Below are 26,198 nucleotides of genomic sequence, written 5' to 3'. Positions count from 1 at the left end.
AGATAAACATGTTGCGGCGTGGGATAATTTGAGAATGGTGTGGTCGGATGATCTAAATATGTATTTTACGGACAGGGAATGTAAGGATATTCTTAGGGTAAGTGCCAATGTGGGTAAAGATTTGAACTTGCATCTGATTAGACAGAAGGTGGTGGGTAAGGTGTACTGGACACCAGTTAAAATGTATAAACTGGGGTTACAAACTGATAATCTATGTTGGGAATGTGGAAATGATGTTGGTACCCTTATGCATCTTCTATGAGATTGCTCTAGAGTTCGGACTTTCTGGACTGATGTGACTGATAGAATTGATTTAATTTTGGATGTAGCTTTACAGAGATTGGGTGGGAACATTATCCTATTTCTACATCGAGGTAGGTGTAGGCATTCTTTAAACATAGTGGTTGGATAAATAAGGCTTTATTGGTGGCCATAAGACTGATCCTTCGAGTTTGGAAAACTAGGAAGAAGCCTACAATTGAAGATTGGTTAGTTGATTTGCGCACCTTATCGAATTTTGAAAAGTTCTCATTTAGAGTGAAAGACAAGGAAGAGGTGTGCAATCTGCTTTGGGGTCCATTCAATGCCTTGTATGATTGACTATATAGGCTGCGGATTAGTATGAGGAGTGGGTAGAAATGGTATAGTGGGAAATGGAAGAGGAAAGGAAAAGAAATAGGGAAGGGGAAAAGAAAAGGGGAAAGATAATTTTTTTTTTCTTTTTTTTTTTCTTCTCACTATTATACTTTTTGGGGGATTTGGTTTGGTGTCTGTGTGTTGTTGGTGTTTGTGTGTATGCTCGATGTTAAATGTTTTTATTGACTGTTGTATTTTGCTCCTTTATTGTTTACAAAAATGAAAATGTTCTTAGTATGTCAGAGGGATCATTTGATTATACTGTTTGTTTATTGATATGTTCTTTAATTGAATCATTTTGATTTGTGTTCTCTGGTTCACTATTCCTTTCTGTATTTGATTCTTCTCTGATTTAATTTGATGACCTACTAATAAAAAAAAAATAGCATGCACCAGTATCTCTTACCAACAACTAATTTAACTTCAAACATCTCAGATTTCTCGTACCAATTTCAATAGCCAATTTAAATGATAGGTAGACCTATTAAAGTGCAGCAGACAATATTGAGCTGGAATGTCAATGGAATATGAACTCAAACTGTAAAAGAGAGGCAGCAATGCTAATTAGAACCCTGGGCGGGGGAGCAAGCCAATCAGATGGCTGGGAACATAGGCTTGAACCACTGGTGTAAGCCCGCGTTCCAAGCCACCTGGCGGCGGCTCCCCAACCGCAATCTTCTCCCCACCCTCTGTCCCCGATTTTTTAAACATGTATTTATCCCCCACTTACCTTATTTCAGCCGCAGCCGCACCTTCCTCTCAACTTCCCACAGCGGCTATGGAAAGGGAAGAGGGCTCCGTAATGGAGCCCCACTTCCCTTTCCATGGTGGCAATGTTGGTAAAGGATTTTCCTTCCAACAATGAGACACGTGCAGCATCCAGTTGTAGAAAGGAAAATCCTTTTTTTTAGCACCCCAGGGGGCTGCTTTGGTAACTCTGGGTACTAACGGCCTTATGTACCTCTGTTCCATGTGCAACACTGGGGGTAATGGCCCTGGGCCTACATTAATGGCCCTTGCTTCGCTCAGGCTGTTAACTGGGGCTGCAGGCCGTTATCCCCCAGCCTTGTCCGTGGAACGGGTACATAATACCACATTAGAACCCCGGGTGGGTGAATACCCTTACCCATTGAACGATTTCGGGGGCTTTAATAACCAGTATGGCTCATATTTTTCTTGTAGCCCGCAAATTTGATCTTTGCTTTGTTTTTTTCTAACAATGCTTCACCACCTCTACTGGTCCAATTTAAAATTAGATTTTAAAATTAGATTTTCCTACAAATACCGTCCGTTTTTCATTTGTTACATTAAATCATTAAAATTAGTGAAAAGAATGTCTTACTATAAATAAGCATGACTTATATTTAGTAGTTATTTTTCATGTTTTTTTTTTACTTAAACTTTTTTTAAACTTAAATATTTCACATGGAATGTTTAAGTCCCCCAAAAAAACAATATCATCATTTTAAAAAATTATATTTTTACATTAACTTATTTTCTGTTTGGCCATGGGTTCTAATAGCTTTATAGATCTTGCCTTCAGGCTGCGCTGTCATTATTGACCCTCATACCTCGTTAACACGGTCTTAGGTTTTATAACGCCCAGTAGGGCTCTTGGGCTAGGTCTATAAAGGTATAGAATAGGTCAGACCAGAAGTGATGTTTTATTATGTCTTCGGGAAACACACCTTTGACTGCTCAGAAAAGGGTTGTGCAAGCTACACATGACATCTCAAGGATGCTCTGTACATTTGCTGCCCTGATATTAAGCCAACAAATCTGAATCATCCAAGTGAAAAGAGATAACGAGGGACAGCGTTTGAAATTGCCACTTTTCCTGCCCTCTAAAGAAAGACTAACAATCATATGCATGAAACCAGGAAGACCCATTCTTCCTTTGATGAATTGGAATATCAAATACCCTTGGAACATGATCCTCTAATTATATTTAGTGATTTGAAATATATAGGTTTATCCTGGTCTTAGATTAAATCCTCCCGGAAACTGGTTAATGGGAAAAGCAGACATGCCTAGCTTTTTCCCCATGAATGTTAAAACCTCTAACTGATTGACACCAGGCACTCACAGCACCTTCACGATATTACTCATTTTGTTCAGCTAGCATTACTCAACGCTATCTAAAGAGGTCTTTCACAATAAGCAAGATATGACATGGAAATTTCCTCTGAAAATGGCTCACTTTTAATAGAATCGAATAGTTATTCAACCCCTAGGGCATGGAAACTTTTATACAATGATTCGGGGTGTTTTTTCATCAGAATTATAACATTTTTGAGATGCAAACTCGAATATGGCTATTCTAAATTGAATATGGGACCAAACAAAAGCCTTTTTGGAGGCCTTGTAACCTCATCCTCCCAAACTCAATACCAGAAACAATAGAAGGCAGAACTGTTTCTAAATCTATATGGTCATTCCTTTTTGGGTGCATGCTATTTCTCTTTTTATTTCTATTTATTCTGACTTTTAAGGCGCAAACATCCACTTTGCAGCACCTTGGCAATGCTAACTAAGAATCAGAGAGCTAACTGCTGTGCTAAATGTGGGTATCAATTAGGATGGAAAAAGACAGGTCCTAAGGTAGCCGTGAAATGTCAAAAGGTCAAAAACATATCAGAGGAAGATTCTACCCTCAGTTTGAGTGAGGCGTTAATGGAGAGGTAGTCAAAACACTTGTCAGTTGAAGCCCATGCCCCATGAGATGGGATGGCCCAATTTATTTTTGTCGAGAGAAAGGCTTGCATACATAAATTGCTTAGTAGAGTCCCTTATGCTGGATTCTAAATTTCACTTGTTAGGGGGCACATGATCATGAGGTGCCAGCTTGCAATCAGAGCATTGATAACAAGAGCAGGGCTGCCCAAATTGATTAATCTACAGTAATTAAGCCAAAATGATAAAAGGGCATGGATTTGAGAACTCAAAGAAAAGTGTTTAAAGCTCTTTCAAAGCAACCTCACCTGGGAAAATCTAGAGTATCCAGAGAGAGCAGTGGAAGAGATCCGTGCCAAAAGAGAGAGAGTGGCATAGGTCCTTCTCACAAATTTTTCACCAATTCACTAACCTAGAAGAAGCATGGATCAGGTAGACGAAAACTCCTCTAACTATTAATTGATGGAGCTCTTAATCAAAATATTCTCATTTTTTCCAGGATTCCATTAGTCAAGAAATATTCAATAAATGATGGCACCCAATCAGGTTTTGAAGCTACAAGCTGTGTCACTGACATTAATGTCCAGCCAGACAATACCCTGTTTGCCACCCACATAAGTGTAAAAGTGGAGCCCAAAGGACTGAAGCAAGTCAGCCAGGTGAGACATATAGAGGTTGAACAGCAGCAGTGATAATACCGACATTGAGGGACACCACACATCAGGATGACTTGATGAGGTTCATTAGGTCCCAAAGCAATAATCTGGACTCAATCTATCCGATAGGCGTTGAGCCAATCAAACACTGTACCATGAAGGCCTGACTGATGCAACCTACCGAGGAGCAACTGATAGTCAATGGTGTCAAATGCTGCAGACAAGTCCAACAGGACCAAGGCCGTGGCACTTCCGACATCAGTGACTTCAAATACACAACGGCAAGTGGAGGTTGGTAGAAGATTCAAACCAGAACAACCCAGCACTGGACATAAGACTATTCCAAACCCTAGCCAGGTCCAAAGATGAACTCTCCCTGGCACCATCGTCAATAGAGATAAAAGGTGATCGAATAGTGTTACCTGCCTCCCTACATCGGAGGGCAGTAGACATTGTGCACGAAACCACAGAGGGATTGTGTCAACGAAACGCATGCTCAGAAAGAAAGGGTGGTTTGCTGGAATGGACCGACTCATCGAGAGCCTGTTTAAGGCATGCCACATATGTCTTAGCCTTCAACCTCAAACATATCCAGAACCCCTGCAACCAACACTCCTCCCAGAAGGCATCTGGGAAGAAATAGCTATTGACTTGTATGGCCCTTTGAGATCCAGAGAATACGTGTTAGTGGCACTAGGTGAACACTCCAGAAACCCAGAAACCACAATACTACCATTCACAGCAGCTACGGCTCTGATCCCAGCTCTTGACCAAATCTTTTCAGCATATGGTGTCCCCAAGGTGGTGAAATCGGACAATGGCCCTCCATTCACAGGGAAGGACTTCACCAACTTCACTGCATACATGGGATTCCATCACTGGAAAGTCACGCCACTCTGGCCACAGGTGAATGGAACCCTGGAGCGGTTCATGGCATATATTAAGAGGGCAGTCAGAATAGCGAGCATCACCCACATGCCGATCGAATAGTCGCTATGCCAACTCCTAAGAGAATATTGCAACACGCCTCATGAATCAAGTGGAATGTGCCCAGCAGACCGAATGTTCGCTGCCCAATAAGATCACAAATACATCACGAGCCACTGCCGCTGAGGGAGGACAACCAGGCACAGGACATGAGGGATAAGGACAATAAGGCAAAAGAGAAGAGGAAACAGTATGCAGATCGAAATCACCATGCCCAGGAATCTAGCCAACAGGTGGGTGATAATGTCCTAGTGTGGCAGACCCAATCCCACAAAGAGACACTGATGTTTGACCCCCGGCCATTGACCATCACGGGAGTGAAGGGGTCCATTACATGGTCACAGCCACCAGAGACGGCTGCCAAGTCACCAGGTACAGTTCCTTCTTCACGAAAACGTGGGGCACATGGTCATGGACCTATCCAGAATGGAGCAACGATGAAACCTGCCTAAGGGAGGAGTCTGGATACTCGGGGGACAAAGAAGAATCGGGAGCTGAAGTGCAAACCGGCCAAGAAGATGGCCCTATAGACAAGCTAACTCCTTCCCCAGACAGAAGGTGGCCCTGTCAGACAATCCAATAGCCACAGCGATGGATCGAGGAGATAGGGTAGGACAATGGTATTTTCGGGGTGAGGTAGCATTCTAGTCTCCCTCAGGTCACCAAGTCAGGTAGCCTGTGGCTCTTGGTAAAAGCGTTCACATGACGGCAGCTGTGATGGGAGCACAGAAGCTGCGCATAAAGCAAGTTAAGTGCTGACCCCATACTGTGTGGATGTGCCTTATCCCACTCTGCTGCACCATGCCTTGCAAGCGCATGCCGCCCTGTAATCTAACATTACCTATCTGCCATTTTTGGCTTTGTTTTTTAAATGTATGCTTTCGTAGGAAAGTTGAAATTGCCTATCTGTTATGTTGTTTGTGTTTTAAAAGCATGCCCATCCTCCTCTTTTGTGACTGTCAAAGTTGTCTCTTGGCTTGTTCATTACTTTGCCTTGTGGCTAGTGGGTCGTGCTTTGCAGTGTCTCCCTCTGTCCCCCACCCCTGTCTCCACAATGGTGCTCTCTATCTCCCCCATTTTCTCGAACTGTTTCTCTATCACCTATCCCACCCCTCTATCTAATGCTGGAATGAAAAGGTCCAAGAACGATCTCCTGGTCTCCAACCTTAGCCTGCCCATTGCTGACACCTATGCCACTGCTTCTTCCAGGCAGACCCTCACTGATATCCTCTTCTTCATTCCCTCTCCAGCCCTCTGGGTCACTCACATGTTCTTTGTACTCTCCCTTTTCTCTTCCTTTCGCATTAATAGTAGCACCCATTTGGAGGTACTCTTTGCATCCTTCCTCCCCTCCAGGGTCCTCATTAATGTCTGCAAGAATGACACTGGCTCTCAGCCCAACCTCCTTCTTCTATACAGGTGTCTTCCAGCTCTCACCAACTTCCTCCCCCTCTCCCTTCTCTCCTCTCTCTGTCCTCCCTCTGGTCCCTCTGCCTTCTCCGGCGGGCGACGGGTGTACCACCCTCATGTACCCCTCCTCGGAAGACCTTCAAAAGTGGCATCCTGCTCCACTTAGCTACTCTCAATTTTCACTCTGCCGTTTGACATTCCTCTGACATCTGCCACCTCCTTGAGGATCTTGACCTAGATGTCCTCGCCCTCACTGAGACATGGTTCATGGACAGCTCTGTCACATGTTTTGACACTCTCCGCAGTGAGGGCTACAAGATTCTTTCTAAACCCAGGCTTAACAGGCCTGGAGGTGGAGTGACCCTCATTTTCCCTGATTGGGTCCCTGCTTCTATCATACCCACTTGGTCCTATTCCTTTTTTGAATCCCTTGTCTGCAGGCTCAATGTCTCCCCTGCGCTCTCTCTAACTCTGGCCACCATATACAGACCCTGTGTCCAGATCTTCCACTTCCTCTCATAATGGGCTGACCTCTTTTTCTCCTTTGTGACCTCCTCCTCCAAGCTTCTCTTCCTTGGAGACTTCAATATTCACCTTGACTCAGCATCCGGTTCTTTCTGCAATGCCTGTGAGTCTCTTTCCCTCTCCATTCTTCCCGCTTGTCCAACTCACTCTGCAGGAAACACCTTGGATTCGCTCATGTCCTAAGACCTCCTCATCTCCAACCCTCTTGTTACTCATCCCTCCTTGTCTGATCATAGCCTCCTTTACTCTTACCTGGACCTCCTTGATCCTCCGGCTAAGCCTTCACCCGCATCTGCCAGCATCCTTCTCCCTCATTCGACTAATAAAGCGAGTGTCAGCTGCTGCCTTTGCCTCCACTTACTCTCACTCTGACTCAGTCCTCTTTAACCTTCAACTTTCCACCTCCAAAACTCTGGATATCCCTGCCCCTGTCATGAGGATCCGCTTGAAGCCTGTGCCAAGTGCAACTCCTGGTATGACTCTGATCTGGCCATCTGAAACGCAAGTGCAGAGTTGCTGAGCACAAGTGGCTGGCTTCGAGCACATCCTCTGACAAACTGGCATGCTGCCTGCTCCAAAGGCAATACAGACTCTCCATCTGCTCGAAGAAGAGGGTCTATTTCCAAGCTAGCATCTCTGCGGCCACTAACAATACAGCTGAACCTTTCAAAACTGCAAGGAACTAGCCAACCCTACTGCAGTCTCCACTTCTCTGCCTTTCCTGGCCCTCTGCTCTTCTCTTGCCTCTCACTTAATTTCTAAAACTCAGGACACCTTGTACTCACTCTCCTCTACCCCACACTCTTCTCCCCCACCCTCTCTCAGGCCTCCTTTGCCTCCACTTTACCCTCCCCTCAGACTCTTCTCCTTTACTCCCATAACACCTGATGAGGTTTCTAGACAGGTCCACTCTATGAAAGTCTCATCCAAACAGGTGCTCCCCTGCTCCTCCATAACTATCATGGACAGCATTGACTCCCTTGCTCCAGCCTTGGTCAATTTCTGCAATCACTCCTTTGCCACTGGATCCTTCCCCTCAGCCCTCAAGCACTCCCTTGTGCACCCTTCCTGTCTGGCTAACTACCACCCTATTGCCATTACCCCTTCCTGGGCAAATTCTTGGAGAGGCTGGTCATCTCCTAGCTTATCCACCACACTGAATCTGTTGGTTGTCTCCACGACCACCAGTCTGGCTTCAGAGCTGCCAGGGGCACGTAAACTGCTCTCCTAAATACCTGTGAAGTCTTGCTCTCAAATCTAGACTCCAACTCCCCTTCCATTCTCATCCTTCTGGACCCCTCCTCTGTTTTTGACACAGTCAATAATGCCACCCTAATAAATCGGCTCCGCAATACCCTTGGCATCACGGACCTGGTGCTGGACTGGCTTCCTTCCTCTCTGACCAGCATTCCCAGGTTCAATTGGGTCCTTTCCTCTCCACCATCTCGCTCTCCACCTCTGGTGTTGTCCCTCAGGGCTCTACCCTCGCACCCTGGCTCTTCAATATTTACCCAGTCCCCCCTAGCCCATCTGATCTCCACCTTCTCTCCTAAAATCCAGTGTTATGCTGATAGCATGCAGCTTTCCTTCAAGGTACCCTCCTCTTCCTCTTCTTCCTCCTCTCTCATTCCTGACTGCTTGTCTGCTATTCAGGCACTACTAAAGATCTCTGCCTTAATGCCAGTAAGACTGGGATCCTTCTCATTGGGACCCCTGTTCCCTCTTTCCCTCCCACACTCTGGATGCCCTCCTAGGGCCCCATCCCCTCACCCTTGTGTGAAGCTAAAAACCTTTGCGCCATCTTTTAATCTTCCCTCTCCTCTCCTTGCATCATGGACCTGGCCAAGAAGGACCATTTTCAGCTACACCTCCTCAGAGGCATTGTCCCCTTCCTTGCCTTCCCCCAAAAGCACAATGTCTCTAGAGCTCTGGTTCTTTCCAGGCTTGACTACTGCAATAGCCTCTTCCTCAATCTTCCTAACTCTTTCCTTCACCCCATTCAACTAATCCAGAATAGGACTACAAGACTTATCCTTGGCCTCAAGCCCAGGGACTGCATCCACCCAGCCCTTAAACCCCCTGGCTCATGGTTGCTCCAAGGATCAAATTCAATAACCTCTGCATAACCCAGAAATCTTTCTGGGGCCTGGGGCTACGTCATATCCAACTCTCTCTCCCTAAATACCTCCCCTGTAGAGCTCTTTGCTCGTCTAGCTCTAACTCTCTGCAAATCAGACGTTGTTCCAAGCAGAGAGTTGGGGAGGATCTCTCTACTCCACAGTTACCTCCCTCTGGAATGGCCACCCTGCCCCTCTCAGACTCACGTTCCAGCAGCTCCTCAAGACCTTTCTTTTCTCTTATTCCTTCCCCCTTTTCCTCCCATGCTAATGTTCCCCTCTGCCTGAGACTGGTGCCCTGGTTCCTTCAGAGACCTACAGGGTGCCACGTCCTCCCTTTCCCACTCTACCTCTGTGCTTGCTGTCCCTCCTCCCACCCTTCCCAACCCTTATCCTGCACTTGCCCTCACTAGCCCTCCACCTGCACTTAGCTGGTCGGCTTGCACCCCATGTGGCCATCCAACCCCTTGTCTTGCACTTGTTGTTGACCCCCAACATTCCCCTCTTCCCCTGTTCACCTTGCCTCCCTGGCACTTCCTTCTCCTGGGCCCTCTACCCAATTCCTGCACTTCCCCACCTCCTTTTCCCCTTGCACTTCTCGTTACCGCACTTGCATGACCTGAATGTTGGAAGGCCGATTAGGATCGCTATTGTCCTTCCTCCTGTTTCCACACCCCCATTCTGCCTTTCTGTGTCTCAAAACACTTGTGTATAGACACATTATAAAGGACCAATAAATAAATAAATAAATAAATAAATAAATAAATAAATAAATAAATACATACAAAGTGAAGAATAAATTTGAGCAAATGCAAAATAGGACAAAAAGGAGTAAAAGAAAAACAGATATGAAAAGCTTTCTTATAAATCACAGAATCAAGTGATATTAAGATATCTGTTGAGCAATGTTTTGCTAAGGTTTAAATGGTTTGCCTCAGGGAAACCTAAATTCTAAAGAGCCCTCCAATAGCAGGGCATTTTAAATGAAGTGGCAGTGGCAGATTGGCCTTTGAAGGATCCCAATAGATACCTAACTTTGCTGAAAAGGAAAATGAGAATTTGAGTAAAACTCAACACCTGGATGAATTAAGCAGGAATCACACTCGTTCTCCTCATTTCGACAGCAGGGAATGGTGTAGCCGACTTTCTCCTTTCCTCCTGGACAAATGCATTGAATCTGCTCGTACTCACAGCAGTCACGACACATGATGTTCCACTCTGCGCCTGGGCAGTCCTCATTGATTACAGTGTATTCTGAAACAAAAACAAAGAGGAAGGCTTTAAACCATCTTTCTGTATAGCAACATGAGGCACGCAAGCAATGATAGAGTCACATTTTTACTTTATTTGATTATTTCTTCTGTGTGAATTGTAATGCGTGTGGGCGGTCCTTTATCTGCAGCAAAAGACTGTCTTGGATTGGTCAATAGGAGAATTGAAAGATATCCCAAAAGCTTGGAATCTTGGATATAGTCAATTATATGCCTGTCTCAGTCACACTGGTCGTCCAATGCTACCATCTTATCACGACATAGCCTGGTTTCGCTATATGGCATCCCTGTATCGACTCTACAATATTTGCATAGATGAGAGTGTTCAACTACCTACGATCCATAAGTAGAACCAAACAGAACCTCAGAAACCAAGAGAGAAGGGCTGTACGAACACTTCAGACAAACAAGGACATCATTACAAAACCAGCCAACAAGGGTTGTGCCATTGGGTCCTGGATATAGATAAATACAAAAAAGCAGCATGCAGACAACTCCTAAACACAAATTACGACCATGAACTTTGTGTTGGACCAACAGTGGAGTACAAATATGTCCATGAACAAATCGCAGAGCCCATGCCCTACAATGTTGTGGAACATATCCTAATGCTCATACCAGAAAGACCAACTCCTTGAACATTCTATGTATTGCCAATGACTCACAGGCGTGATAACAATCTTCCTGATCATCACTAGCATTAATACATTAGCCCAAGTGAAATCTGGATACATTTAATGTATGTTGAAATCTCTGGTAATGCACAAAAAGCTTTGTAGAAGACGCAACACACTTCATCAGGAAGGTTCAAGAGATAGGGGCCATTCCACCTAATTCTCTCCTGGCAATGGTGGATGTAACCTCGCTCTACTCCAACATTAAACATGAAGATGGAATAGCTGCCTGCCAGAGATTCCTGCAAATACGACCAACAAGATAAACACCTCAATCAGTTCAATCACTGGCCTCATGAGAGCCATACTCACATGCAATAGCCTTTCTTTTGCATTAATAGACAACAATTCTTACAAAGCACTGGAACTGCCATAAGCAAACAAATAGTGCCTCAAAATGGGAGCCTGTTTATGAAAGACCCCAAGGAAAGTTTCCTACTGCACAATCACAAAAAACACGAATATACCTGTGATACATGGACAACTGTTTCATGATTCAGACAGAAGGCGAAGAGTCTCTTAAACAGTTCCATGACTTAATCAATAGCATCCACCACCACATTAAATAACATTCACCATGGGCTATTCCAAGAGAAGCATACGCTTACTGGATAACAATATCTCGTTGAGTATGAATGCCCAAATAGAAATAGCTTCAAACAATACGCACAAGCAATGGGGCAAGTACCTGTGCAGGACAATCCATCTACGTCACACAAAACGATGTGTCAACTACAGCTAGGCAATCAGGTACCAATGCCTATGCACTAACATGAGGACAAAGGAGAAGCAACTTGCTGCACTCCACCCATCCTTCCTGCAAAAGGGACACTCAGCCAGACACATTTACAGGGAGTTTGATCATGCATTGACCATTCTAAGAGACAACCTGCTGGAATACAGGAAATTCGTAACTATCCACCAGTGTTAACACAACTGAGTAGAATTGTTAAGTATTTACAACCAATATTCAAAATGGATGAAGAATTCAAAGACTTTTTCATTGAACCCCTCCCTTGATTGCATACAATAAACAAGAAAATCTAACCCAGTCCCTGACCAGAAGCACATTCCCATGGATCAAGAATACATTATAACTGGCACATACCCATGTAATATGAGGAGATACACAACTTGCCAACACCTTTGGACTTAATATCCTATATCAAGCCTACAGAACTGAATGATACTGTTTCAAGGGATAGATGACTGCAACAGTTTTTATCTCATCCAATGCAAGACATTTGCTGAAGTAACGTAAATGGGTGATCCCTGTCAAGAGCATCATGAAAGAATGTACCTACACAGACATGTCAAACTGAAACATAAAACAGAAACATCAGTAGGATAGCACTTCACAGAGGAGAGGCACACACAAAATGACCTGTCAGATTTAGCATTGAAAGGGAATCTCCCAGACATGCTCGGACCGGACCATAAAACTGTCTCAGGCACCAATGAAAAAGAGGCCCGCAGTTGCAAATGGACGTTCATTCCAATACTAGGGCCCACCTGTTTCAATATTCATTCCTTTAGTCACAGACTGTTTGAATAGTGCCCGAGGGGGTGTTTTTTTTTGTTAAAATGTAAGCACAATGTGATATTTAAAGAATATATATTCAGCAACAAATGTCACAACTACTAGCTGCATAGTGAAGTAACTCATCAAACCAGCCCATATTGGCCAAAATAGGGGCCCATTTTGACTGGCCTACTCTAGCATTTTGCATTTTTGCTACAGGATTTTCCCTATTGCCCTATAGGCCAGTCTGAGCCTGCTCCCAAATACAATACACACAAGAACATACGAACTCACATTCCTGTACATGCTCCACCTAAAGAACAGAGGTGTGAGCAGGAACGGGCACTTATTCTCTCACTGCGTTCGACTTTGCAGCCTAGTCCATGAAGTAACTATCCATGTGGACACTCACACTGTTAGCCCATACCTATAAAACCAAGAGATCATTATGCATAGCAATGTAAAGTGCTTTTTCAAAGTAATATTAAGTGTTGGAATGGAGCAACTGCAGTCTTTAAGTAGTGGACCTTCAGAATTAGCAATAAAAAGAAGCATAAAACGGATTACCCCCCCCTCTGTCCCAATTGCAGTCACTGGTAAAGAAAGAGGTTTATCTTAGGATTCTAACGCCATGAAGCATAAAGTGAGAAAAAAGTTTTATATTGGCACAATTACATTTTTATTTTGCACATAAAAAATTGTTATTTAGCAGCACAACAAGTGTGATGTAACTTAACAGTTGTTAAAAACAAAACATTTACTTACAAACAAATATATCATAATTGAAATAACAATCAAGTGATAAAACAAACCATCAAAATGGGGTTAGAAAAAGGGGAGATATTTTTGATGTTTCACTGTCATCAATATTTTGGACAGGACTCTCTTAATTGAGTCAGACATCCTTTGGTTCTAATTTTACACTCTTATCGGATTTCATTTAGACATTCGAAAATCTACCATTACCAATTTTTCTCTAGAAATCTAAACTTCATTTCCTGTTTAGACAAAAAAGCACACAAGACTTATTCTAGTATAGTCTTTCAGTTAGTCGACATGTTTCGGCCACTTTCTTTAGGAGACACTATCTCTAGTGTCCTTTTTGCGTTGTTATACTGGCCTTCTTCAGAACAGGAGGATCTCTTATCATTGCATTAGTCTGCTGTACCCCCATGTTATAGAATTGGTTGCAGTTGTAAAGTTCCATAATATTCTCACAAGTTGCAGAATATTTTTAGCACCAGAATCACTTCCTTATACTTTGATTTCAGTTGAAAAGACATATGTGATCTTTCGCAGGATTTCCTCTTGCACGTCTGTTCGCAAGTGGTTTCTCTAAGTAACCCGAACAAATTGGCATCTAAGGATCATCTATCCCTCTCGGGTATTCACCTTTAGGGACTGTGTGATTTCGAAGAGCCATAATTAGCAGCCAGGATTTGACATTTTTGATTTCTGGTGCAGATGTTTTCAACACTTTATTGCACACTGCACTTTAAGAGGTTTTTCTGTGTATGTATGTATATTGTGATGTTTCTTGAATACTTTTAGTGTGTGAACAATGTGTTACCAATAAATTATAAACCAGCTATGGTGACTCTTAAAAAAGAAAATTAATGTTTGAATACATATTTTTGTATTCAAATGACATCCTCATTCTATTTTGCACAATATTTCAGTGGACGGTCTGGCATTTTCAAGTGACCAAGTGCAGCGAGCAAACCCATATGAATTGAGGGGAATTCGGGTGGGATCCCTCGAGAATTGTTGCAGCACAATTTTGAACAAAAAAGAGGTAGAAGCGATAAGCAATTTACAGTTGGTTCTCGAGGATACCACATGAAAAAATCATGTTAATGGCATGACACCAAAAGTACCCAACATAATAACACTTTATACCATTTTTATATGGCTGCAGCCACAACCTAACTAACGGTCACTTTAAATTGCATGCATGAAGTGTGTCAGCTTTAATGCATAGGATTTAAAGTGACCGTTCCTGACATGAATAGGTTATGACAGCAGCTTCATGCATGTGATTTGCAATGATCATTGCTGGCATAGATAGGACCATCTATCTATGCCAGTAATGGTCACTTTAAATCCAGTGGCGGCTTGTGAATTTTTCAATTGGTGGGGCATAAATATTTACCCCAAATATGCCAGAGCGACCAAGCACGAACCAACCAACGAGGCTTCGGGCGGGAGAATGTTTTTTAAATATTGTGCTAAAATGGAGCATTATACAGCACATCTTCTGTGAAAAAATGAGTAAAAAGCAACCAGTTTGCAATTGGCTTTGTAGGGTAAGTCCAAAAATGCAATAGATGCAAGTCACCAACAGTGCACAGGAACATTTACCACATTTTCATGATGGTTTTGCCCAAAATACATGCCAGTATAATAGATGCCCAGTAAGAAATGCATTACTGCCATGCCCCCACTCACTCACCAGCCAATCACAAACACACACGCAAGCACAAATTCGACAACACATTCACTCACTCATTCCATACATACACAGCATTCGCTCACTCATTCACACGCCCGCCCATACATCATACATTCACTGGTTCAGACAAATATAATGCATGCAAAAACCAAACTCTTACCTGCACACAGCATGGAACGATCCTCACACAGCTCTGCCATGGCCTCCAGAAAGCCCTCCTGCTCCCACACTGCACGAACACGGACCAGGCAGCAGAGTGCTTCCTGGTTCCTGCATTTGCACGCAGGAGCTCAAGCACTACTGATGTTGTGCCCCGACCAATTTGTACATGTGTTTAGGTGCAGGAGTGCCCCTGTGCGCATAGAAGCATTGAGTACCCCAGGCAGCATTTCCAATGGGCAATGCAAGGCTGAGTAAGCAAAACACAGTGGGCCGTTCATGGCTCATTGGACATGCACAGCTAGGGTATGCACTGTCAAAGAGAAACTGTGTTTCCCCTTCAAAGTTGAAAGCAGCCCAGGAGCGCTCCCTCAGTTGCAACAGGCAGCTGGGGGAGCACTCATGGGCTGGCACAGCTCCTCCATGATAGGCGAGGGCTTAGGAGGGTCAACACCCTTGCCCATTGTGGACGAGCCACCTCTGTTTAAATCCCATGCATGAAATGCTTAATGCATATGATTTAAAGTGACCATTACTAGCATAGAGAATTTGGTGGCGGCAGCTTCGTGACTGTGATTTAAAGTGTCAACTGCTGGCATAGATAGGTTACCTTATCAATGCCAGTAATGGTCACTTTCAATCACAGGCATCAAGGTTGAAGGGCTTCATGCATATGATTTAAAGTGACCATTACTGGCATAGCTAGGCACACCCTATCTATGCCAGTAGTGGTCACTTTAAATCACAGGCATCAAGGTTGAAGGGCTTCATGCATATGATTTAAAGTGACCATTACTGGCATAGCTAGGCACACCCTATCTATGCCAGTAGTGGTCACTTTAAATCACAGGCATCAAGGTTGAAGGGCTTCATGCATATGATTTAAAGTGACCATTACTGGCATAGCTAGGCACACCCTATCTATGCCAGTAGTGGTCACTTTAAATCACAGGCATCAAGGTTGAAGGGCTTCATGCATATGATTTAAAGTGACCATTACTGGCATAGCTAGGCACAACCTATCTATGCCAGTAGTGGTCACTTTAAATCGCATGCATGAGGATGCTGACACACAACCTATCTATACCAGCAGTCTCTGTTCGGGATTTACTGTGACCAGCCATACACATGGTATGGTTGGTCAGGGTAAATCCCTTTCAGGAAATGCTACACACACATACACACATGTGGCCAGACACACTCTCACCCTAATATAGTCATGCAAAGATACATGCACGCACAGCTCCAGACTCGCTCAACTAGTCCTGCACACACACAATACATTACAGTCAAACACACATACAAATGGTCAAGCATAGCATACACTTACCTTAGGTCTTCTGGTGCAGTGGCACGGCGAGACAGTGGCACACTGGCAGAGCTAGCCTTAGGGGAGGGTGGGCCGGGCGATGGCCCTAGGTGCCACGCCCCCCCCCAGGGCACCATTAGCCCCCGCTATGCTAGCTCAGGGGAGTCTTTCAAGGGCTCCCTGGAGCTGGCATAGAGGAGAAGGCGTGAGAGGCACCCCTTTGTTATTAAATGCGCCTGCGGCGGGGGGGGGGCACATTTAATAACAATAGGGTGCTGATGCTTTCCATCATCACGCTATTCATATCATTACCTCCTCGTTCCGATGCTGGAATGAGGCAGAGGCAGTTTGCATTGGAATAGGGCGCTCGTGCGCCCTTTTCCAGTGATTAAACCCCTGCGAGGCGCCGGAGCGAGGAGGTAAAACAAAACAAAAAAAGTGGCACATCCTGCCCCCGCTCCCCTTCTGCCCACTGTTGACCAGGGCGCTGGGGCGGGGGCGCCAAATCGCCCAGGGCACTGCTGCCCCTAAGGCCGGCCCTGCACACTGGACAAGTTAAGCACACTTTGTCAGACTTGGATGACTTGAATCCCCGGTGCACACCGCTACTGCGCTGCCCGCAACACCAACATAGTTACAGTGGCAACCCTGTAAGTGGTGTGCTGTGCCAGACAGGATGATATATATCGGTCTTAAAATAGACCTGTTAGGGGCGCGCGTTCCTGTGCTGCGCATTGCCCCACTCAAAGGGTGTTTTTTCTTTTTTTTAATCAGGGTTTTTCCCTCAGTGTGAGCGGCCACTCTGTCTGTGGGAGGGATCAGTAAGTAACCAGACGGGCAGCTGTTCCCTCAGCCCGGCCCGCCCCCGGCTCTGCCAATGCAATGCATGGACGGCATGAATTACATAGCTGTGTGGTGATGGCACTCGGCTGATACTGAGACTGGGGAGGGAAGTGTGAGTGGGGGCCGTGTTTGAAGGAAACACTGGGAAATCTATCAATGCCAGGAACGCGTTCACGGAAAGGATTCTCCATGTATGACACAGACTATCACATAAGGAACACGATAAAGAACTCACAAACACCTTGGAGAAAAAGCCCTGCGGGAGAAAAGGTACAGCCGAAGATTGTGCCTCCGGTTGTGGTAGCCCCTGTGCCCCGGGCCTGCTGCCAAATGCTTTGCGTAGAAAGAGGGATCTGGACGCCTGGGTGGTGTCTAGAACTGCAGCGCCTGCTTTCCTCATCATCATCATCATCATTTTATCAAATAAATGACTCAGAGTCAGACCAACCTTTGCCAAACCACAAAAGCAAGCCCAGGCTGGTTTTGGAACAGAAAGGGGAACGGAGTGAAGTACCACAATAAAAGGCAAACAATTTCTTCAGATCACTCTAATGTACAGACCTTTAAAACCACTACAACCCCATCTCTAGGGCAAAATATTCACAGGGGTCTACACCATGTATCTCCCAAATGCTTTGGACTACATCTTCCCCTGATGTAGCGTAATATAAAGGGGTCTGATATAGCCAGGGGTCAAAGTGTATCAAAAAAGGTAATTAACTATGCTTCGCTATCCTCCCCACTACCCGTCCCTGCTCCTCACTGACCTCAATACAAACCCCATACCTGGGCCCTGACTTTCCTCCATGATTCCCTCCAACACAACTGTACTGAGGGAAACACAGTGCCAGAAAATGCATGCATAATAAACAACCACTTCTACTTTCCCCCATTGTCCCCCACAGCATGCAGATTCATGCACGCTCCTCTTTCTAATCACACACCATTCACATCTCGTAAAGGACATGCCAAGTTATATAGACAGCCGCCCCTCCCCCCTTTCCAGGCCCACCCAGATTACACAGCTGTTCCTGTAGCAATTTCATGTCGATCCTTAAATGCAGAAGACAAACTCTGATCATTCACAGCAGGACCCAGGTTCTAATCACTCTAGGAGGGAAGCAAAATACACAAGTAACCTTCAGCTTCTGTCCAGGAATGGTGCTTCAGGTGATAAAAAATAAGGGAACGAGAAAAGATTTTCATAAAAAGTAGAGGAACATCGTACCCTTTAGTTCCCACCCACTTCGACCTCTGGATATCGTGCAACATCTGACATGTTGATCATTTCTTGGGGGTAGGTCCTGTAAAAGAGGGATGGTGGGCAGCTAGTTGGAGGTGGTGAAGAGGCAAGATGTGAAAGACTAGGGTACTAACTATTGCAGATGGAAAGCATCCATTGTCTGTGCGTCAGAGTGATGTTTGACTTGTGGTAGGGGCACCTGGAAAGGAGTTCCAGGTGTACGTAATCAGTGTGGTTTCTTACTGACATTGCCTGACCTGGGAGTTCAGATGGGTCAGAGGTTGCTGGAAGGCTGCGTCTGACAAGCTGTCAGGACAGATGTTCGGATGGAGGTTGCTTCAGTGTGCCAGTCCATCAGTTAATGGCAGCTGTAGTTCTTTGCATCGTCAAATAATCTACAAGAATGTAGATTCTTTACAAATGCAAACAAAGTGCATTGCAACTCAAGGTGCATTACAGTGCAAATGTCACAGCATTTGAAATGTAATTTCAGTTCAAGTGTTATGGGCCTGGGAGGGTCTCGGTAATGACAAATATGAGCACGTAATTTGTTTGTCCCAAAAGAATCAGTCACACCTGCAATACTGCTTTGAAGCAGCCTTAATGAACCTACAGGAGAGTGTAAGGATGGGGAGGCAAGGTAAGGAGGGGGTAAGGAGGAAACAGAAGAGGTAATGGGACATAATAAGCGAAAGAGGAGTTTGTGAGTGCTACATCTGAGTGCTCTGATACACTATATACAGGGATGTAAGGGGGTCAGGACCCCTTCATATGAGCCATGATTTGGCTATCCATTCAGACATGAATACTGTTCAGGAGAGCTTGCATCACCTACAAAGCAGTCACGAGCAAAACATCACTCTACCTGGCCAAGAAACTGACCACCTCTGAGGGTCATGGACCACCAGAAGCTACAACATCTCCATCAACACCAGAAGCTACGCTATCACACTTCTATTGTATTTATTTTATTTTATTTAAACTTTTATACAGTACTGGCCATACCCAGAGGTTCTCAAAGCACCTTATAAAGTTAAAAAGGAATGAGTTTAAAAAAGAATGTATCATGTTTTCAGAATAGGATAGGAAGAATAGGATCAACAAAGGATAGCAAGTGGTGGCCTAAGAAAGAGGTACGTTTATATGCTTTTGCAGGAGGTGATGTTGACAGGTGTGGTACGGATATGGGGCGGGTGGGAGTTTCAGGTTTTGGGCCCCATTGTGTAAAGACGAAGACGTGTTGATGTGCACAGGTTAGCTTGCAGAGAGGAATGCGGAGTAGATTTTGGGTGGCTTGTCTGGAGTTTGTGTGGGTGATGGGTTTCAATTACTTGTGAAGATGGGATGTGGTTTTGAGGTAGATGGCTTTGTGTGTAAACAAAAGTCCATTTAAAGTGATGCTCTTGGGTATTGGTAGTCAGTGGAGCTGGTAGAGGGCAGGGGTGATGTGTGATTGCTTTACTTGGTTTAACAATGAAGGTTGTCACTACATTCTGTATGGCTTGCAGGGGTAGATTAAATGTGTTGTTGGAGGTCCAGTGAGGATAGCATTTCCCAATCCAGAAGTTCAGCCGGGGCAGAACCGGTGCCTGGACTGTGATACAGAACTCGTCAGAGGTAAGGATGTGTCTTATCTTGCATAGTAGGTGTAGCTGTATTTTACATATTTTGGCAATTGCAGCTATTTGGTGTGTGAAGGATAGTTAGGGGTTGGCAGTTAAGCCTTCGAACTTCACTGGTGTGGAGAGGGGTATGTGTTTGTTGTCTTTTGTGAGTCCTTTGATGTGGGGGGTGAGGTTGAGGTTGTGCCGGGAGACGCAGGAGGTATTCCGTTTTGGATGGTTTGAGTTTTAGGAAGCAGAGGGCCATCCAGGTGGTGACAGTGGAGAGGCAGCGATTGAAGGTATGGAGTTTTAAGGGGCGGACGGTTGAAGTATGTTTGTGGGTCGTCTGCACTCTGGTGAAAGTGGATGTTGTGGTTGCTAAAAGTCTTTCTGAGGGATTCAAAGTATAGGTTTACCAGGAGGGGAAATAGGGAGGACTCATGGACGTATTTGACATGGGTGGGATTTGATTGATGGGGTGGTAAAGAGGCCACGTGTGTCTTGTCACTAAGGAATGAGGTAAACCAGTCAAGACCAGTGCCTGAGAGTTTCATCTTGTGGTATATGATGTTTAGGGGGATGTTGTAGTCAATCATGTTGAAATCTGCAGAGAGGCTGAGGAAGACTTGATTGGCTTCCTTTCTTTTGTCAGTGATGTTGTGAGGTCATTCATGATGTACAGTGCCACAGTCTCAGGTCAGTGGCAGGGGTGCGACCTTGATTGGATATGGTTGTGGAGGTTGTTTCTGGTGATGGCCTCTTGGGGTTTGTTTGTAGCAAAGTGCTCTTTGATTCTGGCGAGCTGTGGCAGGATTGTGATGGGATGGTAGTTTTCAGGGAGTGTGGGATCCAGGGATGGTTTCATGAGGGGGGGATATTTGTCCTGTTTTCAGTGTGAAAGAAAGGGTGCTATTTGAAGGATAGAAGTTTATGTTGAGCCGTTGCAGAGCTACATTGGGGATGCAGTTTGATGCAGCCTGAGTGGGCATCTGTCATCCAGGAAGTGTGCTGGTTTAGTTCTCACTGTAACAGCAGAGACGGTGTCTTGGTCCATGGGGTGTAATGTGTCCGTGTGTTGGAGGGTTTGGGATTGGGTAAGGGCATGGCTTGTCTGATGTGATGTTGTGTATCTTGCAGTTTAAGAAGTCCATGAAGGAGTTACATACTGTGGTAGATTGCAGTGTGGTAGGGATGGGTGGTGGTTTGGAGAATGACTTGATGATGGTAAAAACTGTCTGCATGCCGTTGGAGGCTGATTGGAGCTATTGGAGGAAGGGAGCAGCTTTGGCACTGCGTATGGCCATCTTGTTTATGGGGAAGATGTCCTTGAAGGCTGTCCTGGTGGAGGAGCATGGGTTCTTTTACCAGGTACGTTCTAGGTGTCTGGTTTCCTGTTTAATGGTGAGGTGGGAAATGTTGACCCATGGCATGTGGTGTTGGTTGTGGGGTTTCTGTGTTTTGAGGGGGCAATTTCCTTCAGAGCCTTGGGGAGGTTGGCATTGTACTTGTTGAGGATTAAGGTGAGGTTGCAGTAAAGGGAAGGAGGAATTTTTGAAGGCAATTAGATGGTCAAGAGGTTTGCCACCTGTGTGTGTGTGGTGGGTTATGTGTTGGGGTAGGTTTTAGTGGGGGAGTGGGGTGACAGTACTGTTCATCAAGGGGTTGACTCTGGATGACAATTGCCTGGGTTGATATCACTAAGGTATATGTTGGTGCAGGGGGAGCTGTGTTTGTTGTGAGTGAAGTCAAACCATTTAGTGTGGAAGTTGGCTTTGTGTTCTGAGTGTGGTAAATGAGGTGGATCAGTGCGGGGTGTGCTTTTGATCGGGGGAACAACAGAGCGAGAGGGCTTCATAGGATGTGTGCAATAGGGGTTGGTTTGCTGAGTGCTAGTGAGTTTTTGTGAATTATGGCAATGTCACCACCTGTTTTGTATTGTCAGTCCCTGTGATGGACAGGCTAGTGTGGGGAGAGCACATCAGGAATGATAGATGTGTGTTGGGGTTTGAGCCTTGTCTCTGTGAGAAAGTGCATGTCAGGTATATGTATGTGCATGTGCGTGTTTGTGTATGATGATGAGGTTGTTGATTTCATTGTGTGTACAGGTGTAAAGTGCCAATTGAGCAGAATGCAAGTGTATATAGTTGCTGCAGTCAAGTGCTAGGCTGAAGTTTGATTTTGTATGTTGTTTGTGTGGGCAGGGGATATGTCATATTTGTGGCACCCAGTGGCAAACAGGAGCTAAAAGGGGACACAAAGATATATGGAAAGATTTTCACTCCTACCCTTAGCTCTGTCTCTTTGCTCAGGACACACAGACTATAGGACAGCCAACACGGATTACATTCCCATTTTGATCCGTCAGTAGTTCAACAGGAAACAGATAAAATGGGGATGAACAAGCCAGGCCTCTTTGCAGTCTAGTAGCAGGTGTAGAAATACAGGATGATGCAGAGAGCTGCAGAGAGAGGGCTGCAAAGGAGGATTCCAAGCTGGAAACAAAGAACTGCAAGAGGGGACAACACTATGAAGAAGACCTTTTCCTGCTCCTCACTCTCTCTGATACAGTGTACCAGCACAGATCAGATTGGTGTGTTCCATCCTACACTTGGGGAACAGCCTAAATAACCAACTATCCGAAGAATATCTTGCCAATTGCTTTTTTTCTCCACTCCACCCCATTTCTCAACCTCCAAAGATTCCACCCTCTCCTTCTACCCATCCAACTGCCTCTGCTACACCTTCATTCTATCTGTCACCACACTGGGTGTGTCCCTTATGTAGAGAGGTGTGTTGATTCCCAGCTGTTTTATAAATCCCATACATACATACATTGTAGTGCTCTGAGATTAAACTGTATAGATGGCGTTGTGGGGGTCAGGCCCTCTGTATTCTAGAACTTACAAATTTCAGAAACGCCTACCCAGATCAGACTATGTAGGTTCAAGAATGTCATGTGAAAATGGCACTGGCTGCTGTAGCCCAAAGCTTCCATGTTCAGCGCTGGTGAACATATTTATGCCACTCCATGTACACACCCCTCTTTTCTTACAAAGAGCCTATAGATGATATTTTTAGGGCCACAATGTCACCCTCTGGTGAACCACTGATGGTGCATCCGACTTGAATTCTTATATTGTAACATTTGCCCTGACCACATTAGCTTTACCCCGCTGCCATGACCCACTCCTGCTGTCTGCCTGTGGTGCTTGCTCCCAAACTGCTTTATAATGTGGGAGCAAGGTAGCTGTGCATGGTCTATGACAGCAGATAGCATAGAACCCAAAACAAGGCCTGTACAAAATGACTTAGCTAAGTATTAGAAGTGGAGCAACGCTCAAATCTGCCATTTTGTGCAGAGATTTCCTGTGTTTGCTTATTCAGTGCTAAAGCAGTCTTCCTCACTGCTCAGGCCAGTTATCTTTGGAACACTTTTACCATTTCTTGTACTTTGTGTTGCACAACATGGATTTAGACATTCTCCAACTATCACAGCCATAGATCTGTTGTATATTGGCTGGGCACATCAGAAATAGGATTCCAAAAGCAGAAATAGGTCTGTGCGCAAACTAAACACCACAAAGTACTGCAAGAAAACCCCAGTAAGTAGAGAATAGCTGAATCATATGATGCATCCTGTCCCCAGGTTACAGAAGAAGAGTAATGTTAATAATTTCGGATGTAAACACAGAATGTATATATCATGCCATTGTGCCATCACATGGCATAGTTAAGGTTAAGACGCATTGGGCCTCATTTTGAGTTGTGCGGTAAGGCAACAACCACGCCGGTAGTGCTACTGGCGCCATTGTTACCTCGCCGCAACATTCTGAGTTCTGCTGGCGGGGCCGCTCTGTACGACTGGTCAGACCAGACTTGCAGAGCAACACCCGCTGGCAGAAAAGGATGGTAGAAGCGGTCCCGTTCTTAACGGGACCGTTGTTACCATCCTTCCCATTCCCATTGAGCCCTATGAGGGCTCAAATGGGAATGGGGACGTACCGGGTCCGGGTCCCACAAATGGGATTTACCGGGCCCGCAAAGGTCGGAATGGCCCGGTAATTCCAATTTTTCGTGACCCGGACCCGAGTTTGGGGGTTAGCTATGCCGGTAAAAGCGGCATGGCTACCTCCAAACTCGTAATGAGGCCCATTGTCTGTGGACTTTCAGAGCATTACTTGTTTTTAATAACCTTTGAATTCTTTCATTAAAAAATCTGAACACATTTCACAGTAACATTTAAATGTAGCCGCCTCTGCATGCAACATATCAGAATTATTCATGTAAGGCTTGATATTTTTAAAATATTACTTTGATCTAATTTTGAACAGCTTTTAACATGGGTTTTTCCCGTAGGTAAAAATCATAGTCATTGGGTCCAAATATCTTTATATTGGCAACATCGATTTTTCCCATTTTTGGCATGCATCTAGACTGGAAATCGAGCACTGAAAAAAAATGTTCAAAAAATTACTTTTTTTTTTGTTTTTTTTTTAGTATTTAATCAAAAATTTGATTTTTACAACATCGTTTCTTTTCTCTTTCTTTTGTCCGAATTTGGACATCTTAATCATTTGATTCTGTAGGTTAGAAATTCTGGTCGCTTTGCAAGGAAAGTCTTAGTTTTATGACTTTTGAGATATTAACTATTATATCCATATTTGAGTCATGTGCAAAATTATTGTACATCTTATACAAAGTTTACAAAGAGGGCATATGAGTTTCACAGTTCGTACATTACCCAATTTACACCTGTAAATGCACTTCAAAGTTAGTGCTGATTTTGATGTTAGTTTTCAGGAGATGTAAATTGCATACAAGTACAGACTGTAAAAGTCATATAGCCCTCATTACGACCCTGGCGGAAAGCGACTGACCGGAGCGCCACAGCGTAAATAGCGTTTCCGCCATTGCACGAAGGAGCAAAGTGCGGCCCATTCCGACCCATCGGGCACGAGCACCACGGCATGGCGGAAGTGCAAAGTCCGCGATGGCGGAAATGACCCCAAAACGGCCCACACCGCCGCCGTACGGCGCCCTAGGTGCAATACCGCCACCCCTCTTAGCGGTCACCGCAGTGTGCGCCTACCGGAAAGTACGGTGGCCGGAAATATACGGAAACGGAAGTTAAAACATGGGCCCGGAACGGGAAACATCCCGGCGTACACCTATAAATACACTAAAACCACACAACCACTAAAATCACTACCCTGAAACACACCCCAACCCGTCAACCACCCTAGCGAAACCAAGAAAAATGGGAAAAGTAGCGAAGAAAGCGTGCGACCGCAAGCGGCAGGTCCACTTCTCCCGTGAGGAACTCACCGTGCTAACAGAGACCCTCCAGGAGAATGCTGCCGTCGTCTTCTGCACGCAAATGACCAGGACGGCACTTGCAAACAAGAAGGCCATATGGGCTCTGGTGGCACAGCGGGTAAGTGCGGTGGGGACCGCACCCCGCACCCCACAGCAATGCCGCAAGCGATGGGACGACCTGCGGATACGCGTCCGCAGCATACTCTCTGCCAACCGCAACATTGCCACAGCCACCGGGGGAGGTCCTGAATCACCCATCAAGTTGACCCCCTGGGAAGAAATCTGTGCCTCCACCATCGGAATGGAGAGCATAGAGGGAGTCGGAGGGATGGAGAAAGGAGTGCAGACATCCGAAGATTCAGGTAGGTGGGCCAGATAAAACAATGCCAAATCCACACAGTCCATCCATGTGAAGTACCATGCGTCCACATAGTGCAACAGAAACACATGTCCAGGAGAACGGCCACACACATCGGCCTGCAAGCGCACGTTAAAACCCACAATAAATACATAAATAATTAAAAACCCCTAATACACGCACTACACGTGCAGCAGGCACACCCTAACTGCAGGCTGCCAGACAACTGCACCCTCACTCCACACACAAATCAAAGCACCTCCAAGGCCCCGACCCAAATCACCCTCAGGTACCACCCCAATGCATGTGATACAATGCCATTCCAATTCCCACAGACCCATCAATAACCCTCGCCCTCCTTTACTCCACCACAGGGTCCGATCCAAACGACGAGCTACAGGACACCCCTACCAGCACACCTGCAAAGAGGGCCAAGACCAACG

General features: G+C 45.2%; 1 protein-coding gene across 2 annotated transcripts in view; it reads right to left on the bottom strand.

Annotated features, from left to right (window-relative positions):
• PAMR1 (peptidase domain containing associated with muscle regeneration 1) overlaps positions 1–26,198 on the bottom strand; it is a 443,694-nt gene that overhangs the window by 371,563 nt on the left and 45,933 nt on the right. For both annotated transcript variants that reach the window (XM_069623360.1, XM_069623361.1), the window contains exon 2: positions 10,082–10,258. In XM_069623360.1, the coding sequence (XP_069479461.1) occupies positions 10,082–10,258 (177 nt within the window). The remainder of the gene's footprint in view (positions 1–10,081; positions 10,259–26,198) is intronic.

This window comes from Ambystoma mexicanum, chromosome 11 (genome assembly GCF_040938575.1).
Source record: "Ambystoma mexicanum isolate Mex_15411 chromosome 11, UKY_AmexF1_1, whole genome shotgun sequence".
In the NCBI taxonomy this organism is placed as follows: domain Eukaryota; kingdom Metazoa; phylum Chordata; class Amphibia; order Caudata; family Ambystomatidae; genus Ambystoma; species Ambystoma mexicanum.
Note: the sequence above shows the minus strand (reverse complement) of the source record. Positions and strands in the feature narration are given on the sequence as shown.